This window comes from Salminus brasiliensis, chromosome 4 (genome assembly GCF_030463535.1).
Source record: "Salminus brasiliensis chromosome 4, fSalBra1.hap2, whole genome shotgun sequence".
Taxonomy (NCBI): Eukaryota; Metazoa; Chordata; class Actinopteri; order Characiformes; family Bryconidae; genus Salminus; species Salminus brasiliensis.
The window spans coordinates 40,326,930-40,343,204 of NC_132881.1; the positions used below are offsets into that span (position 1 = coordinate 40,326,930).

Below are 16,275 nucleotides of genomic sequence, written 5' to 3' on the forward strand. Positions count from 1 at the left end.
GTAAGTGTACAGTAGTGTGAGTGGGGAGAAGTGGGTTCAGCGGGTTCAGTGGGACTGAGCTGTTGGTCACAGTTACAGTAACTGGGGTTGGTAAAGATAGTAGATGTAAATGCATAATAGATGCATGTAAACGAACAGGTTTGGGAGCAGTTTTGGGTTACAGGACTGCAGGTCTGTTCATTCTCTGCTGGTCTGTTCATTAAAAGGAATTCCTCAGCCAGTCCCGTCTAGGGGTGGGGCTTGTTGATGCGAGTGGGGATGGGGATGGGGGTGGGGATGGGGGTGGGGCAACAACGCCCTGCTGGACGTGTTAGGATAGGAGCTCGAAGTGGAGCTTTCTGCACCGAGTTACTGATCTCAGCTCCGTTATAAGTGAGTATTCTGGCCTGTTTGGTTTGTTTCGAGCGAGTTTGGAGCGGGTAGCCTGGGTTTCTGATTATTTGAGTAAAGTGTTTCTTAGGATACAGTGTGTTATTCTTGCTGACGCCAGAAACAGCCCTGTGTGTGTTTTCCCGTCATTATCAGAGAGGGAGCTCAAGGCACTGAATGAGGTTTTCAGCTCTAGAGGATGTGCCGTGAGAGCGCTGATGGTTTGCAGATGTTGTTTAGGGCGGAACTGCCTCAAATTCACGAAGCTGCAGACTGGAGAGATCAACAGGATTTCCCCACAAGTGAACAGGCGAACAGCAGACTTTTCAAGCTGAGCCCAGCACGTTCACTTCTACAGCCTGCTTAAAACACACACACACACACACACACACACACACACACACACACACACATATATATATGCTATATTTACTCTTATGATCTTTTTTCTAAGATAAATATACTAGTGCATCTCAGAAAAATAGAATATCATGAAATGCATTGTGTAAATAGCAAAAGATGTTTATTTTATATTCAGTAAACATAAAGTGATACATTTCTTTTCTTTAAAAAAATAAGTATGTCAAATTATTAGGATGCTTCATAAGATCGAACAGAATACAATACAATACAATATAATACACTTTTGACAAAGGTGTGGCATGGAGGCAGTCAGCTTATGCCACTGCTTAGATGTTATTGAAGCCCATGTTGCTTTGATAGTGGCCTGGAGCTCGTCTGTATTGCAGGGTCTGGTGTATCTCATGTTCCGCTGGACAATTCTTAAAGGGGTTCAGGTCTAGAGAGTTGGCTGGCCAATTCAGCTCAGTAATATCATGGTCAGCAAACCATTTGGTAGTCGTTTTGGCACTGTGAGCTCTTCTGATAGATGGCTGTGTTAACTTTGGAGTTGATAAAACATAGTGGACCAACACCAGCAAATGACATGGCACCCAAAATCATCACAGACTGTAGAAACTTCAAACTGGACTTTATGAAATGCAAAATTTCCCTTGTCTGAAAGGAGAACTTTGGAGCACCTGAGCAACAGTCCAGTTATTTTTCTCACCTGTTCTCAACCCTGCTGCTTGTGCACCTTTTTCTACCACATTGTCCCCTTCCAGACAATTTTCTATTAATATGCTTTGATTCAGCACTCTGTGAACAGCCAGCTTTTCCAGCAGTGACCTTTAATGGCTTATCAATGATGATCTTCTCCATAACTGTGGTTGTGTGTGCTGAGCAAAATAATGTGAGATACTGGGGATAATATGAAATTGAAATAGGCTACTTTATATGGAATGATTAAATAATGAGAAAGGTTACCTTTTTTAATTAAATTATGAACAAAAATGAAACCTTTTTGTGATATTCAAATTAGTTTGGACTTGTTTCACTATTCAGTCAACTACAAATGACATCATTGACAACAACTGGAATTTCCTCCAACAGAAAAATGTGGAGATTGTGGATCCTTCTCTGCACTGCTTCTTTGGCAGGTAAGATTATTCAGTTCCTGATCAGCCCTAGACTTTCAAAGATGCAGCCTAGAACATGCGATTACACAGTCCAAGACTAGTTGTCTTTTCATGCGATGCATTCGGAAGTAAATTAGTTTACCAGTTTTTGGTGAACTGAATGAAAATTGATGCTTACAGAGTACACCTGCTAGTTAGGTACTCATCAAATAAAAAAAATTAGTTACATTTTCTTAGACTGCTTAGTGCCTTTCTGTCTCCTTCGTCCTAAAATCCAGTACTCTTCTTCTCTCTCTTTAGAGTCACAAAAAACTGATTATGTGGAGTTGCCTTTTGGACATCAGTTATCGATCAAGCTGTCGTTAACACGGTCAGACTCACTGGAGTTTACCTCTGTTGATGAATCCCAACATTACACTGTCAAGTCCAGTTTTGTTACCAGCAAACGGGGAACAGTGACAGGATCTGGAGATAGTAGGCGATTCATTATTAGCTCTGTGAATTTTGATGATGAGGGAACCTACATACAGAAGAACTTCTGGAACAAAGTGACTTCTATCACCAAAGTTAAGGTTCTGCGTAAGTGACTTCGGTCTTTATCTAACACGTCCTGCTCACCTCTTTTATTCTTTCTCCACCCTACTCCCTTTCTGTTCTGTATCACACCTCTGTTTTCTCTATAGAAATTACAAGCTTTACATTGATTCACAGTCTAATACTGACCCTCCCAATGACTTTTAAAGATAAAAGAGGCACCCGGGATTGTGTGCCTGGTGAGACACTCAGCATTTGGCTGGACGGCATTAGGAAGGATGAAGCCAGTCTCAGGTTCTCCAATGAAGATGTGAACCTCATGCTGGTGGAACGAGGTTCACCTGTGAAGAATCTTCCTGACTACTTTGGTCGGATCAAAGTCACCAGCAGCAGTATCCAGGTGCTCAATGTCAATGTTTCAGATGTGGGCAACTACACACTCTTTGATGGTCAGGATCGCAGGGCTGTGACCATCAGAATGTACCTCGTTGGTGAGTTTCTACCCGCTGTTCTGGAGATGGTTACCTCTTTCTCTGTCGCTCAGGGTGATGCTAGCAAAATCACAGGATTCTGCAAGTGTTACAGAACTGGCAGTTAAAGGAATATCTGATCAAATGATCATGATCTATCACTGGCCCCAGATAGAGTTGAGCAGAAAAGACATGTTCAGTATCTGAAGGTTCCTTTTTTAGTTTGGAATGAGAGATGCTAGGCTAACATTGCTAACAAACACTGGACTTTTTCATATTCATTTATTTGCTTTAAAACAATCTGTCAAAAAAGATACATCAACAGGTTTGTTTAAAAAATAGTTTAGTACTAAAGTAAATCGCAATGCATTCAAACAATCACATCAGTTTATCTGATCGAGCTTTGAGTGGGTTGAGAAACATTTACTGGCATAGAGATAAGATCTAAAGAAGCAAACATCTGAGTCAGTGTTCATATTACTATGATTTTTCCCCAAAGCTGTCCAGTGACCTAGCCTAAGCATTTGGGACGCTAAATTATCCCAGAAATATTTGCGATAAAAATATTACTGTCATTTAAAAACCATTTTATGCCACTGATAGACTGATAATATAAAAGCAAATAAAGTTCTATTACATCCAAGAGCAGTGAACTTTTTATCATTAAGAATATTCAGACATTGGAACGGTATTGTACCAAATATCTACTGATTGTAACTAAATTATAGATAAATAAAATCCACACACAGGCTCATGTTAATGGGCCCTGCTTGCTTAAAAAGCCTGTGTCCCGCTGGCAGTTCAAAAGTGATATTACAAAGCAAGTGTTCCCACATTGAAGCTGTGGATTGAGGCTTTGAAAGTAAATTTGGACTCACTATTCCAAACGTTTTGGCTGGAATTATGCAGTCTTTAGGGAAAAACAGCTATTAGCTTGGAGTAACACCTCTGCTGCTCACAGACTTGAGCTTGCCGCCCACAGAGAGCAGACAAGAGAATATCATTGACGTCATGAAGTAAACACAGTGAGCAATATCAGCAAAAATGATTGCGGTCATGTCCATAGATTGTACGATAACTTAATTATTGTGACAGAACTAGTGACTAGCTGCACAGGTCTTGGAGGAAGCATGTCCTAGCTTGTGAAATGGGGAAGAGCTAAGCTGTGTCCAAACTGTGCCCTATTTACTTCATAGTGCACTACTTTGGGGTTCCATCATTTTGTAGAGGGTTAACATAGTGCCACATTTTCAGTGCACTATAATAATCCTTCAACCCCACAGTGTATATAGTGTGCAAATACTGTATCCTAGCAGATATGAAATACCCATAATTCACAAATGCACCACATTATTTCAGACAAGGTGTAGACCACAGTTTCAGACACAGCTCTAAATTGTGGGTAGAAATTGGCAAACACTAAACTAGGAGGAAACTGGGTGAAAATATAATACCACCCTTGTAATTGTTGTGTCATTACAGTCAAAATATGGCTTTTTCTTTTAACTGATTCCTAGCAGATTCTGAAGACACACTTAAACAGGAGTTGAATGGCCTGTGATTGACAGTGGTTGTGTGTTGCCCTGCATATATCCTTCACTAAAGACGGAAGTCTATCTTTAGAACAGGCTGTTATGACTTACTACTTTAGACTAGAATGTTAATGGACCTATAGCTAAACAGGGACTGCCTTGTTTTTATTGTGGATTATTTTAAAATGTTGTGTTTGGACTATTCCATAAATCTTTAAAATCCAAACATCACTCTATCACTCTCTATATGACTATATTTTATTTAATTGTTTTATTTTCTTTGCATAAATAAATGCATGGCTCCTCTTTGTGTAGATCATCATGAGGGCATTGACGCAAGTCCTCTCATGGCTCTTCTGCTGCTGCTGGGCATACCAGCTGGGGTTTGCTGTTGCTGCCGAAAGAAGATCTTTAGAAAGAGCAGTCAATCCACTGCTATGACTACAATCCATTCGCAAAACATGATTTCCCCTCCAGGACCACCGCCTGCTTACAACCACCCTGTGGCTCCTGTTGGCCCAGGCCCGGTAAGACCCCAGCACTCAGAAGAGCAGAGTGATGCACATATTGCTAACATGGCAATGTTCATATTTATATAAAATATATATCTGTGAGTGAATAAAATATATATCTGTGAGTTTTTTTTATTTTGACTGCCTTGAGGTTTAGCTGTGCAGCAACAGTAGACACGTGTGTGTGTGTATGTGTGTTTTCTTATGTGGGTGTATTATACGCAGTTATTATGCGCGTTAACTGACAAACTGGTCTGTTCACTGGCTCATTTTTTGTCTTTTAGAAAGCTTTGGTTTATGCTTTCTGAGGCTTCTGTTTTGCTGGTGGTGTTTAAGTGACAAAACCACCCCATTTTTACAGATAATATTCAGGGTGTAATACTGGAGTTCTGGGCCAAAGCTGAAATACAATATTTGAACAAAAGAAGTCAAGTTCTAATGAATACAGTATTTAAACAGAATAATCCAAACATTCCCCATAAAGAAAGAGTCAAATCCATTTGGAATCTGACTTATATGTGTTTGCTCTGACTGTGTTTGGGATGTTTTTCTAGATATACACACCTGGATATCCTGCTCCAGGTGAGAGTCAGGTTCATCCTCCTCCTCCCAATCCTGGATATCCTGTGCAGCCCCAATATGGTAGGGAACCTGCCATGCCTCAGAACCCTGTGAGTCTCATTCTTACACACACACACACACACACACACACACACGCACAAAGACGCATGTAAGGACATAAAAAGGTCTGTGTGAAGGTCAACATTCCTCTGAGGTGTTGCGACAGACTGATGTGCGTAACTGAAGGAATGGTTTAGACGTGTTTAATCAGCTACTGATCTTTTCCTGAGATAGTTTGAGTTGTTTGATAGTCACATACGGGTTCTGTCTCACAAAGCAGGATTTTTTGATTGACTAATTTTAAACATTTTAGGCCTACATTGTTATGGCAACTCATGCTGCACTGCTAACCTGTACTGCGGGTATATGAATCAACCGTGACGCTTGCGGTATTCGCTTAAAAAAAAAAAGCATATCATATGGCATAATATACACTATATATCCACATATTTGTGGACACCCCATTCTAATGGATACATTTAGATACTTTTAGTTATACCCACTGCTGAAACAGATGTGTAAATGCACACACACAGCTTGTCTAGTCCCTGTAGAGAAGAATAGGACTCTCTGGAGAAGATAAACATGAACAGCATGGATTGGGGTAGAAGGATATAAAGCTCCCCCATTCAGCATTGAGCTGTGGAGCAGTGGCACTGTGTTCTCTGGAATGATGGTGCTCCATCCTATACTTTCGGGTTGAATTGGGGAGTTGAGGATGAGGTAGGGTGGTAATCATCCAACATCCTGACCTTATAGATGCAATCAAGTCCTCACAGCAATGCTCCAAAATCTGCTATTGATCTAATTTACAGTATCAACATGAACATACTGTACTACTTTATTAATACACACAAACACCCAATTGTGGCATAGCTGGCATCTTAAAACTCACATTTATATGTAATTATTGTAATGTGTTTATTGTCTGTTTTGTTTATTGTCTCTGCTCCTTGTCTTGGGTTCTTGATCTGTTGTTCCGGCACTACTGTCCCATGTTTTATTACCTGCTACTGCACTGGAGATTGAACTCAATTGAATTCCTTCAAAGGGAGACACTTTGGCACCATGCCTAATGCCATGCCTGGGCTGGGGGCGGGGGGTTGGTAGTGGGTGATCATTCTGGCGTCCTGGCCTCACTGACGCTCTTGTTGCTAAATGCAATAAAATCCTCAGACAGGTCATCCAACAAAAGCAGAGTAAACTCTTTTTTGCCCTTGAAACTTGCCCGAAACTTGTCCATGGTGTACCATAAGTTACCATAAGCTGTTAAATGCTTTGCTTCCACGTGCACAGAGAGATTATTCATAGCTTGAGTATTAAAGGTAGGGTTAACAGAGAGAGCTGGAAGGGTTTGGGGTACAGTTGTAGAATGTGTGCACTGTGGTCAGGATGCCTTCGTGAGACAGACCCATACACATGAGATAAACAGTGTTTGAGAATTAGTGTATGTTTTTCTTTCCCCCCGTTCCCACCCTTCCCTGAACTTCCTAGCATTACTCTTTTCTTACATTAGGAGGGAAATGTAGTAGTGCATATCGTCACTGTACAATGAAAAACTCTCCAAAACAGCAACTTTACAGGAAAAACATTCTTAACTTTCAATGAAAAATGATTTTATTTATTTAAGTTATTTTGGAGCATTTCTGTTGGTCCATTTATCCTGAATAGTTACAGTGTTCGGATTGAGGTGGTACATAAATTCCTCTATTCAGAAGTGACAGAAGGCTAGAGCAGAGTGCTTCTGCTGTAAAATCATGAGATGTCTCTTAGTGTGTCAAAGGAAAAGAGGCTTTGAGAAAGATGCTTTGAGAATTGTGGGAGTTTTTTAGTGAACATTGCACATAATTTTATCAGGAAAAGTAACCTTTCAAAGTAATAATGGCACAGCTGGAAAAATAAAATTAGCTTTGTGGTTGAATAAAGATTTTGATCAGGGTAATTCAGGGATAATAGTAATTTGGCCCATTTCTATTGATCTCATTTGCTGTATAATACTGCAAATAATGAATATACTGTACTCCTTCATTAATACACGCAACCATCCAATTGTATTAGCTGTTTATTATTTACCACTGCACCAGAGATTTAACTTTCTCTAAAGCAGCATATGGCCCAAAAGTGTTATTACAAATTATAGAAAAACTATAGAATGTTTAGCAAAGAATAGCCCAACCAGTTTGTACAGACGTCCCTGTAGTTACTGAGTATTTTTAAAGGGTGTGAAAAAATGGGGTAAAAAGTCCTATTTATTAGGATTTGTTATTTGTAAGGCCTGACTATCAATTTTAATTGATATATATTGTTGCTGGAAAAGAGCTAATATTGAAAATAATGCTTATTCAAAGACCGCAGGGGGGTCTTGTCTTCTAGCTGAAATGTTAAGCTGCCTGAACTCCCGCCCATGTTCTTAAAGACCAGTCATACATTCCTCTCCCATTATCCTCCATCATTCGCTGAGAGCATGTCCTGTCTACGTTATCAGGCAAAAAGGATTGTTTTTTTCTGTATGATCGGAGACTGAACATTTGAATTTTTGATTTGATTGGTTATCCTGGATACAGCTGCTAGACGATCTTGGTGTGCTATTAGTTTGCCTGTCTTTTCACAACACCCCACTGGCCAACTGAGATTTGTTCCGTTTTTAATGTGAAAAGCAGGTGGTGAAGTACTGCATTCATAGACCACCTACAGATGCCTATGCATGCCAACACATGTACTTTGCCATAATTGTTGTAGACCAGCCCACATCGGCCACATGTGTTGGCATGCATAGGCTAGTGTCTTTGAGTGTTTTTTTGTCTGTTTGCCTTTTTAGAGTGTCTGCAGTGGTCTAAAAGTCTGAGAAAGGATAAGAGTTGTCTGATTTTATTGTCGGGGTTATTTTAGGATGAACAGCAGCAAGACTTATTGACTCTTTTCTGCTCGAAATAAATGACATAGTTACTTACTATGTTGCTTACTCAAGGATATGGAGCATGCTGAGGTTGTTTTTGATAAGGCGTATACAGTATGCCAAAATATACAAATATGATTTTAATGGCTCTGTTTGTCTCTAACCAGCAGGGCCCTGCGTCTGGATACCCCCCTGCCCAGCCTACTCAGTGGACTGGCCCTCCATATAACCCGGCTGCTCCTGCTGTATGGCTCACTTTCATTCATACACATGTTCCTCCCTAATAAGGACTTGTTCTGCATGCATGTTCATGTCAATTGCGGACAACGTACCACCAACATGGCTCCTCCTACACTTCACATATAGGAAGGTAAAACACGCTGGTGTTTTGTTCGGAGTGGTCTGAGTGTGTTTGTGATGTTGTGTTCTAGATGTACACACCTGGCTATCCCACTCCAGGTGAGAGTCAGGTTCACCCTCCTCCTCTTGACCCTGCATATCCTCCACAGCCATACAGTGGGCAGCCTGCCATGCCCTTTAATCCTGTAAGTCACACACACACACACACACACACACACACACACACACACACACACACACACACACACACACACATAAAAACATTTATTATTTATTATTAAAGTTCTGTCTGTGTTAATGCATTGTTAATTAGCTGTGTGTGTGACTGGCTGTGCTTGCAGGGCTTTACTCCAGTAATGTACAGCGCCCCTGCTGGCTCTGAGACAGAGGGAAATAAACTAAAGATGAATGAAATGTCTGCTGCCACTCCTCTGCTCACACCTTCTCAGACTGAGGTAAGCAGGGGGTAGGAGCAAGGTAGCACCACCTCAACCCCCCTCTCCTCTTCTTTTCATTTCTACATTTTATTTCCTGTAAAAGGATGTATATAAGTAGGAAGTGTTGTGATTTATTTATTTATATAACTTTTATTTCATTTATTTAATTTATTAATACAGCTGTTCGTGTGCTACTTATCAAATGAACTTTAATTATGGTCATTACTCTATGTCAGGGTTTTTTAATTCCTAAGACGTTCTAATTGCTTTTGAGCAATAATATAAAAATTAACTTAGTAAGGGTGAGAATCTCCATGATATAAGGTTATCGTGATACTTCATCCACAGTGAGATTCTCATATTTAAAGGGAAACCTGACTGTTAAGACGTACATGCCTTAAATACCGTACACATCCAATATTATCAAAATGTGGTATAAAAAGAAATAAAATTTTTGGTTTATTATTAAAAAAACATGACAAATCCTTCTGTAGTAAGTCACCATTGTGCTGATGCCATATGGCTGCACTGGACTATGGGGTCCTATCGGAAATTAGATAATCAGTAGTTTTTTTGGGGTCACTCTATAGCTGAAGCTTGTTAAACGTCTTCACTCTGTGGAGAGAGAGACATAGGGTACAGTTTGCTAGCAGAGAGAGTACTTATCTGTACTTGTCTGTACTTAATCATAAATCATGTATATTTGCTTGGTTTATACTAAATCATTTAATTAAACATGCACCATTTTGTACACTTTTTAATTGGACATGTTCACCATGTTTTTGTAGTTAAAATATTACTTTAAAAATATTTTATATTTATTATATATTCAACAATACATCAGAAATGATACAGCTGTGCCAGGAATCTCGAACACTGGCTCAGGGATTCTGATTTCCGTTTTTGTGTGTTCAGGAAGTTAAAAGGTTTAAACTGAGCTCTGAAGACATGTCTAACAATATCGCCACTGCCTGAAACCATCTGCTCACTAGAAAGAAGCACTGCCATCTTGTGGATTAGGACAGCATTTTAATATAATGTTAGTTTAACAGTGTTATATATATTATTGTGTTCAAATTTTAAAAATAAATTAATAACAAAATTTCTGAGCTGTGAACTAATATTGTAGTCATTACAAGCAAAACCTCTGCTAACACTGCAGGCATCAAAACTCGAAAACTAAAATCTGTTAATAATTTTATCTCAATTAACAACATAGTCGGGTAACCTAGGATGACTTGAAAATACCAACATTCGGCATGTGTTTCCTGTCAATCCTAAAGGTTAATCTGTTCATTGGCAGGTGTAGTACATAGGTGGGTTTTGATCAGGGAAATTACTGCTAAACAGCAGCCTTCCAGGACCAAAACTGCAGAACACTGCTGTACAAAATATACTTTTTGAGAAAATATCATCAAAATGTAACATAACATTAATACTAAAGACTGTGTCAAAAGCTAAAGCTCTACGAGGTTTCTGTGTGACAGTGACAATATGTATATTGCTCTCCTTTCCTCAACACAATAATAATCCTTCATTTCCCCTACTAGGTAGGACCACCTCCAGCACCCTATACTGCCACGGACGTCCTTAACTCGTCCAACTCCACGGTCCAGTTCAACGTTGACACAGGAAAGAGCTCCACCTATAATTTCCTGTAGTTACTCCAGGCTCACAGAGCTTTCACCAGAAGAGATAGGAACTCTGACATTTAGAACTTTGACATTCAGGTTCATGTTATGAATGGAAACCCAGACCCTGTTTAAACACTGGTCATTTCACATGTCTTGAGTATCAGGATTATATCTGGATAAGCATATCGGCATATCAGTAGAAAATGGATTGCATGGTGAGCTCACGGAACATGGGCTGCTTTTGTATAGTGCTGAGTCAAACTCCTCAGACCACAGAGCTGCCTTAGGATGAAGCAGCTATCAAACTCACTCAAGTTGAGGTTCACTTGAAGCTTTATAGCATTTTTGTTACTTTCCTTACCTTCAGTTGTTGTGAATTTAGAAATTTCTATTACAAATATGTACATTATGTGTATGCAGCTAGTTTGCTAGTTCAGACCATGCCCTTAGTTTAGGATGATTTGGGAGAAGACTGTAGAAGAGGGGGGAGAACTTAGAAGAGCTTTGGGCTGAAGTTCTGGTGGCTTCTGCTTTGTGGTAGGAAGCCAGTCCTCACTCTGACAAGTGGAGTGAGGAAAGATAGAAGACAGGGTTAAAAGCGAAGTGATGGGGTGGTGGAGGATTGTACAGACTTGTCGGACTACGTAGACAGGTAGTGATGTAAATTACAGGAATAAATTAGGGAGAAGGGGCTTAGACATGTTCCTCCTCCGACAGTTGTGTGTAAATGTAACATACTGTACTCTGATACTGTCCAGGAAAATGGGCATATCAAAGATTACACCCTGTTCCTGTTCAGGTGTAAAACACATAAAATACAATACGTAGAAGTACTGTAGACACAAAAAAAGGTTGTAGGCATAGTATTAAATTCTTTCTGATGCACTTAATAATTAAAGAGCATTGAGAGGAGAGTGGCTGTACGTTTACAGGTAAATATACCAACACTAACAGTTACAGTTCAGTTACAGTTTTATCTGAGCTAAATTAAAAAGGTGATGCTGAGTTCAGCACTACCTCACAATGTCCCAAATACAGCTCTATATCTCCAGCTGTACATACTTGACACATGTGGTTCTTGATCTTCTTACTGTAATGGAATATATACTTGACACTGAGTTGCCAGTTTATTGCCAGTCTTTGGACAAATCTCCTAAGCATGAATTTTGGAAGAGGCTGGATTGAATGTTGTAATGTACAGAAATGACTAAACCTGTGACCGGATTACAATCAAATCACTCAAATCACATTTGGAAGTGGTCAGAGACGGATCTTGCCACTTTTAATACAAGTGTAAACGGAATGCATTTTCTTTGATCGGATTCCATAAAAAAAAAATAATAATAATAATAATGTGAGTAATAATAACTGTGGATATTCGTGTGCTTTGTGTGTCTGCGTTTGTGCTTTTACTGCTGTGGAACCTCCACCGTTACTCTAAACTGTTCACAGTCTCCTGGAGCAGGACAATTTTTATGAGAAACCATTGTTTACAGGAAGTCAAATGGATTGATGTACGTGTTGGTTTGCTTTATAGGAGAGTAAAATCAGATCTCATCAGCCTTTAAGGAGCCTTTAAGCACAATGCTGTGTATCTCATCCTCAATTTTGAGTGTTTTTTACTGAGTAAGAGGGTTTTCTTTTTGACTGAATTTTCATTGTCCCATTTCATTTTATTCCATTTTACTTTATTTAACTCTAGGAATTAATATTATTTGTCTCTTGAGTGGTAAGAACAAATTCAGTCCTGTCCAGTTCTGACTAGTTTGGAAATAAAGTCTGCAACTTGAAACTTGACAACGTCACCACTTATCATAGTCTTTGTCTGTAGTCAATTTGAGACACAGGGTAGTGCTTAGCCCATTCTGAGACATCAGTCTGCACACCTGGTTGGTTGGTTTGATCTGCTTATTCTTGCCATTCCTTCTTGATTTGACCACAAACTTCTTCAGTCTACATGATCGCTGATCACTGATAGATTTAGCTTTTTACTCTATTCATGGAAAGAATATAATAGAAAAGGTATGTGCCCAGGACAATAGTCCAGGTTTCTGAGATTCACACCTTTAAAGTAGACAGACCCATTTCAGATGGGTTGTTTCTGGTAGAAAGGTTCATTCAATATACAGGAGTCGTATTCTTCATATTCTCTGTATAAATGCAATCTTGAGGTAATAGTAATGGATTGTCATACCAATATTTCCTATATGATTATGTAATCTGTGCTGTCATGGTTATCATTCACGTTTAATCAGTACCAGCAGTAAGACTGCTGTATATTTAAAACTGTAGAAAGTCTGTTACCTCTACTACTATTCAGAAGTACTGCACTAACAGTAGGATGTACTGTATGCCTTAATAACACAACTACCTACAACTGCCTAGCATTGTATAATGAACTCACTCAGAACTGCAGTTTCGTGACAAGTTCAGCCATATGAGTAAGTCTGGGATTTTAAGTGTGCTCTTTAGGAAATGTATACAGATTAGTGAACGTAATAAAGTGAATAGTTCTGCCTCAGCTGTGTGTTCCCTGTACTTCATTATATCCCTTTGAACTATAATCATGAATTGTAAATCACCTAAAGCAGCATTATGCAAGAAATGCTATGTCTTTCTCCTGGGCCCCCCTTACAGTCAGTTACAAGTGTAATTTGGGCTTTGAGTCACCCCTACAGGAGGACAAGCTTACATGTGTTTCTGGACAAGTTCAGACATACAGAACCATCTCTGGATGTAAAAAGAAGCTTGTGGATTGAGGAGCTGGAGTAATATTACAGGATTTTACACTGATATGACTCAGGTTACGCAGCGTTATGCAATTCTCACAAGTGTTATTCTGCCTGCTTCAGTAATGTTGCACAGTGCAGTTGGCAGCAGGCCGAGCCCGGAGTAGCAGCAGCAAAAAACAGCAGCAAACACCATTCCTCTAATCACAGTCAGATGAATGCAGAAACTATGAATGAGCAGGTGAACTCACACTTATTATATCTGTATATATTTCCATGTTATTACATTTCACGTGGCCATTTACAGTTATCAAAGCATTTCACTACTAGCTGTACCGTGTATGACCATATATGTTTAAAAAAAAAAAAAAAAGATTTTATTTGATTTGATCATATCAGCGGTGCAACTCTGGGACTGGCTAATGCAACAGGCAGTGAGCTGTGAGATTTATATTATATATAATCATATTAGTCATATGAAGTTGGCCAGCAGTAAAGGTCCAAGATTGTGTAAGATACTGGAGGAGGATGGATTGAAAATGTTTTGGAGATGCCAAGCAAGTTATTAATTTCAGAAAAATATAACTTCTGGATCTCCTCCTGTCAAGGGGAGAAAACTCAATAAGCCAGTATTTACAACACAACAGTATTTACTCATGATCCCCATTAACATTAAATTACATAACCAGGATAACCAGGACACAATGCATTAAACTCTTATCTCTTTAATGCATTAAACTCTCATCACTTCTATATGTGTAACACTTAGCCTGCATGTGCTAACTCACATTTGATTAATTAATTAATTAATTAATTAATTAAATTTTTTATTTTATTTCACTGACACTGCCAGTCACGACAAACACAGAACCAGTGTAACACTTTACTGGAAAACTGCAGTTCACTGGAAATAAAAATGCATGACAAGCTGCACCCATCCACCCACTTTACCATCCTATAGAAATTGCAGTGTGAGCTGGGAAGTCCAGCGGAAGGTGAACACGGGACACTGAGTTTAGTTGGAACTCGCAGGAGCGCCTCAAAATCGCAAAGTCACGTACCATCTCTATCAGCCCATCATATCCGCTGGCAGAACCCATGTCTGTTAAAGTCTCTTACAAGCTTCAGATATCTGTGTTTAATATGATCATAGGATGGCCAAAAAAATTAAGAGCATTGCTTAGAGCTAACATAGACTAGAACACTAGAATCAGTGGTGGCTCAGTGGTCAGAGTGCTGGGTTTGTAGGGTTCAATACATGGGCCCACAAAGCTGCCACTGTTGGACCTTTAAGCAAAGCATTTAATGTTTGTCCAGTATCAAGACAAGTACCAAGAAATGCAGATAGCAGCATGATTAGTGTGCAGCGTTTGATAAAACCACTCTCAAGGCTGCTGTGGACCTTTATTAAAAGTTTTAGAAATTTAAAAAAACTTCTGTTAGCAGCTAATTATGCCAGTAAAGTGTTACACTGTACATTTTACAATTTTCACGGAATAAACAGTTTCACTTAATAATTCCTGTATAGCTGTCTGCAACAACATTAAATGATAAAATTCATAGTTTTTTTTTTGTTTGTGGTAAAAATAAGCAGTACAGCGCTGTGAGCACCCAGTTAAAGCCTGAGTGAAGTGCACTGCTGTAATGGAGGAAATGTAATGTAACAGATGCTTTGCAAATGTTTAAATTTTCTAATTGCATTTGTATATTTTTTCAATTGTTTATATTTTAGTTTATATACACACATTACTGAAAATACTGTTAATTTGTAAAAAATCTCACTTAAGACATAGGACCATTTAACTGAAAAAAAAACCCCAACAGCCTTAATGTAATCACTGGTCTGAAACTACAGAAGACCAAAAACCAATAACCACAACCAACAGGCTTCTCAGCATCAGTGCTTGAGCAATTCTGCACAGCACAGTGTTCCTGGATGTGTATTGCATCAGATGTGGGTTGAGGGGTAGCATATGGGCATGCAGTGTGTGTGCTTACGCTTACCTTCTGTTCTCTGCACACTGTTTGATCTTTTTTTGGCCTCAGGCAATTACACAAATTAGTAATAAATTTCATAAATTATTTTACTCCGCTCATATTTGATAAATAAATCCATCCTTCTAAATGTATCTTCACTTAAATCATACACATTTTTACATGGTCTATACTGAATGTGCTATTATTGCATTAGTATTGTACGTTCTGTGAACTTCTCATATCTAATACTTAAGCCCTATATTCCAGATGTAGCCAATGTGGCCAGGACTGAAGTGATTTCAAATAAAGCCTTGTTGCATCATACCATTTCAAAATGTTGCTGTGGTTCAGATGGTGGGCTGTCATGTTTCTCTTCCCATAAATGGTATCTTATGCAATGTTTATTGCAAACTTTGCTCATGTCTATAATGAGACATGCTATCAGATTGCTCTCCTGAGGACTGTTCTAGATTCTTGTGCCACCTGGTTCTGTGAGTTTAAATCTTTTTTAAACCTTTTTCTGTTTATTTTGCTGACTCTGAAGCTTTGTAGTCTATGGAAAAGGGAAGTCCTCTGGGTCAGTTGGCCCAATCAAAGTCAAAGTCGAGTCAAAGTGAACTTCTATTGTCATTTAGACTTTACAGCAGGAGTTTCTCCAGGCTCCAATGTGCAAATATAACACAAAATAATTACACTCGACAAGTAGACATATCAGACAGCACTGAC

General features: G+C 39.1%; 1 protein-coding gene across 3 annotated transcripts; it reads left to right on the forward strand.

Annotated features, from left to right (window-relative positions):
• The first annotated feature begins 302 nt into the window (after positions 1-302).
• LOC140554217 (uncharacterized) lies at positions 303-13,353 on the forward strand. Of its 3 annotated transcripts, none has more exons than XM_072677079.1 (10): positions 303-372; positions 1,822-1,868; positions 2,148-2,426; positions 2,591-2,872; positions 4,699-4,910; positions 5,450-5,566; positions 8,580-8,657; positions 8,844-8,957; positions 9,114-9,227; positions 10,760-13,353. In XM_072677079.1, exons 2-10 carry the CDS (start codon positions 1,826-1,828, stop codon positions 10,868-10,870), a joined length of 1,350 nt encoding a protein of 449 aa, XP_072533180.1. In that variant the 5' UTR covers positions 303-372; positions 1,822-1,825; the 3' UTR covers positions 10,871-13,353. The 3 variants fall into 3 exon arrangements, with proteins under 3 accessions (XP_072533180.1, XP_072533179.1, XP_072533178.1); XM_072677078.1 differs by having other exon boundaries at positions 362-372; positions 1,774-1,868; XM_072677077.1 differs by lacking the exon at positions 303-372 and having other exon boundaries at positions 1,494-1,868.
• Positions 13,354-16,275: the final 2,922 nt, after the last annotated feature.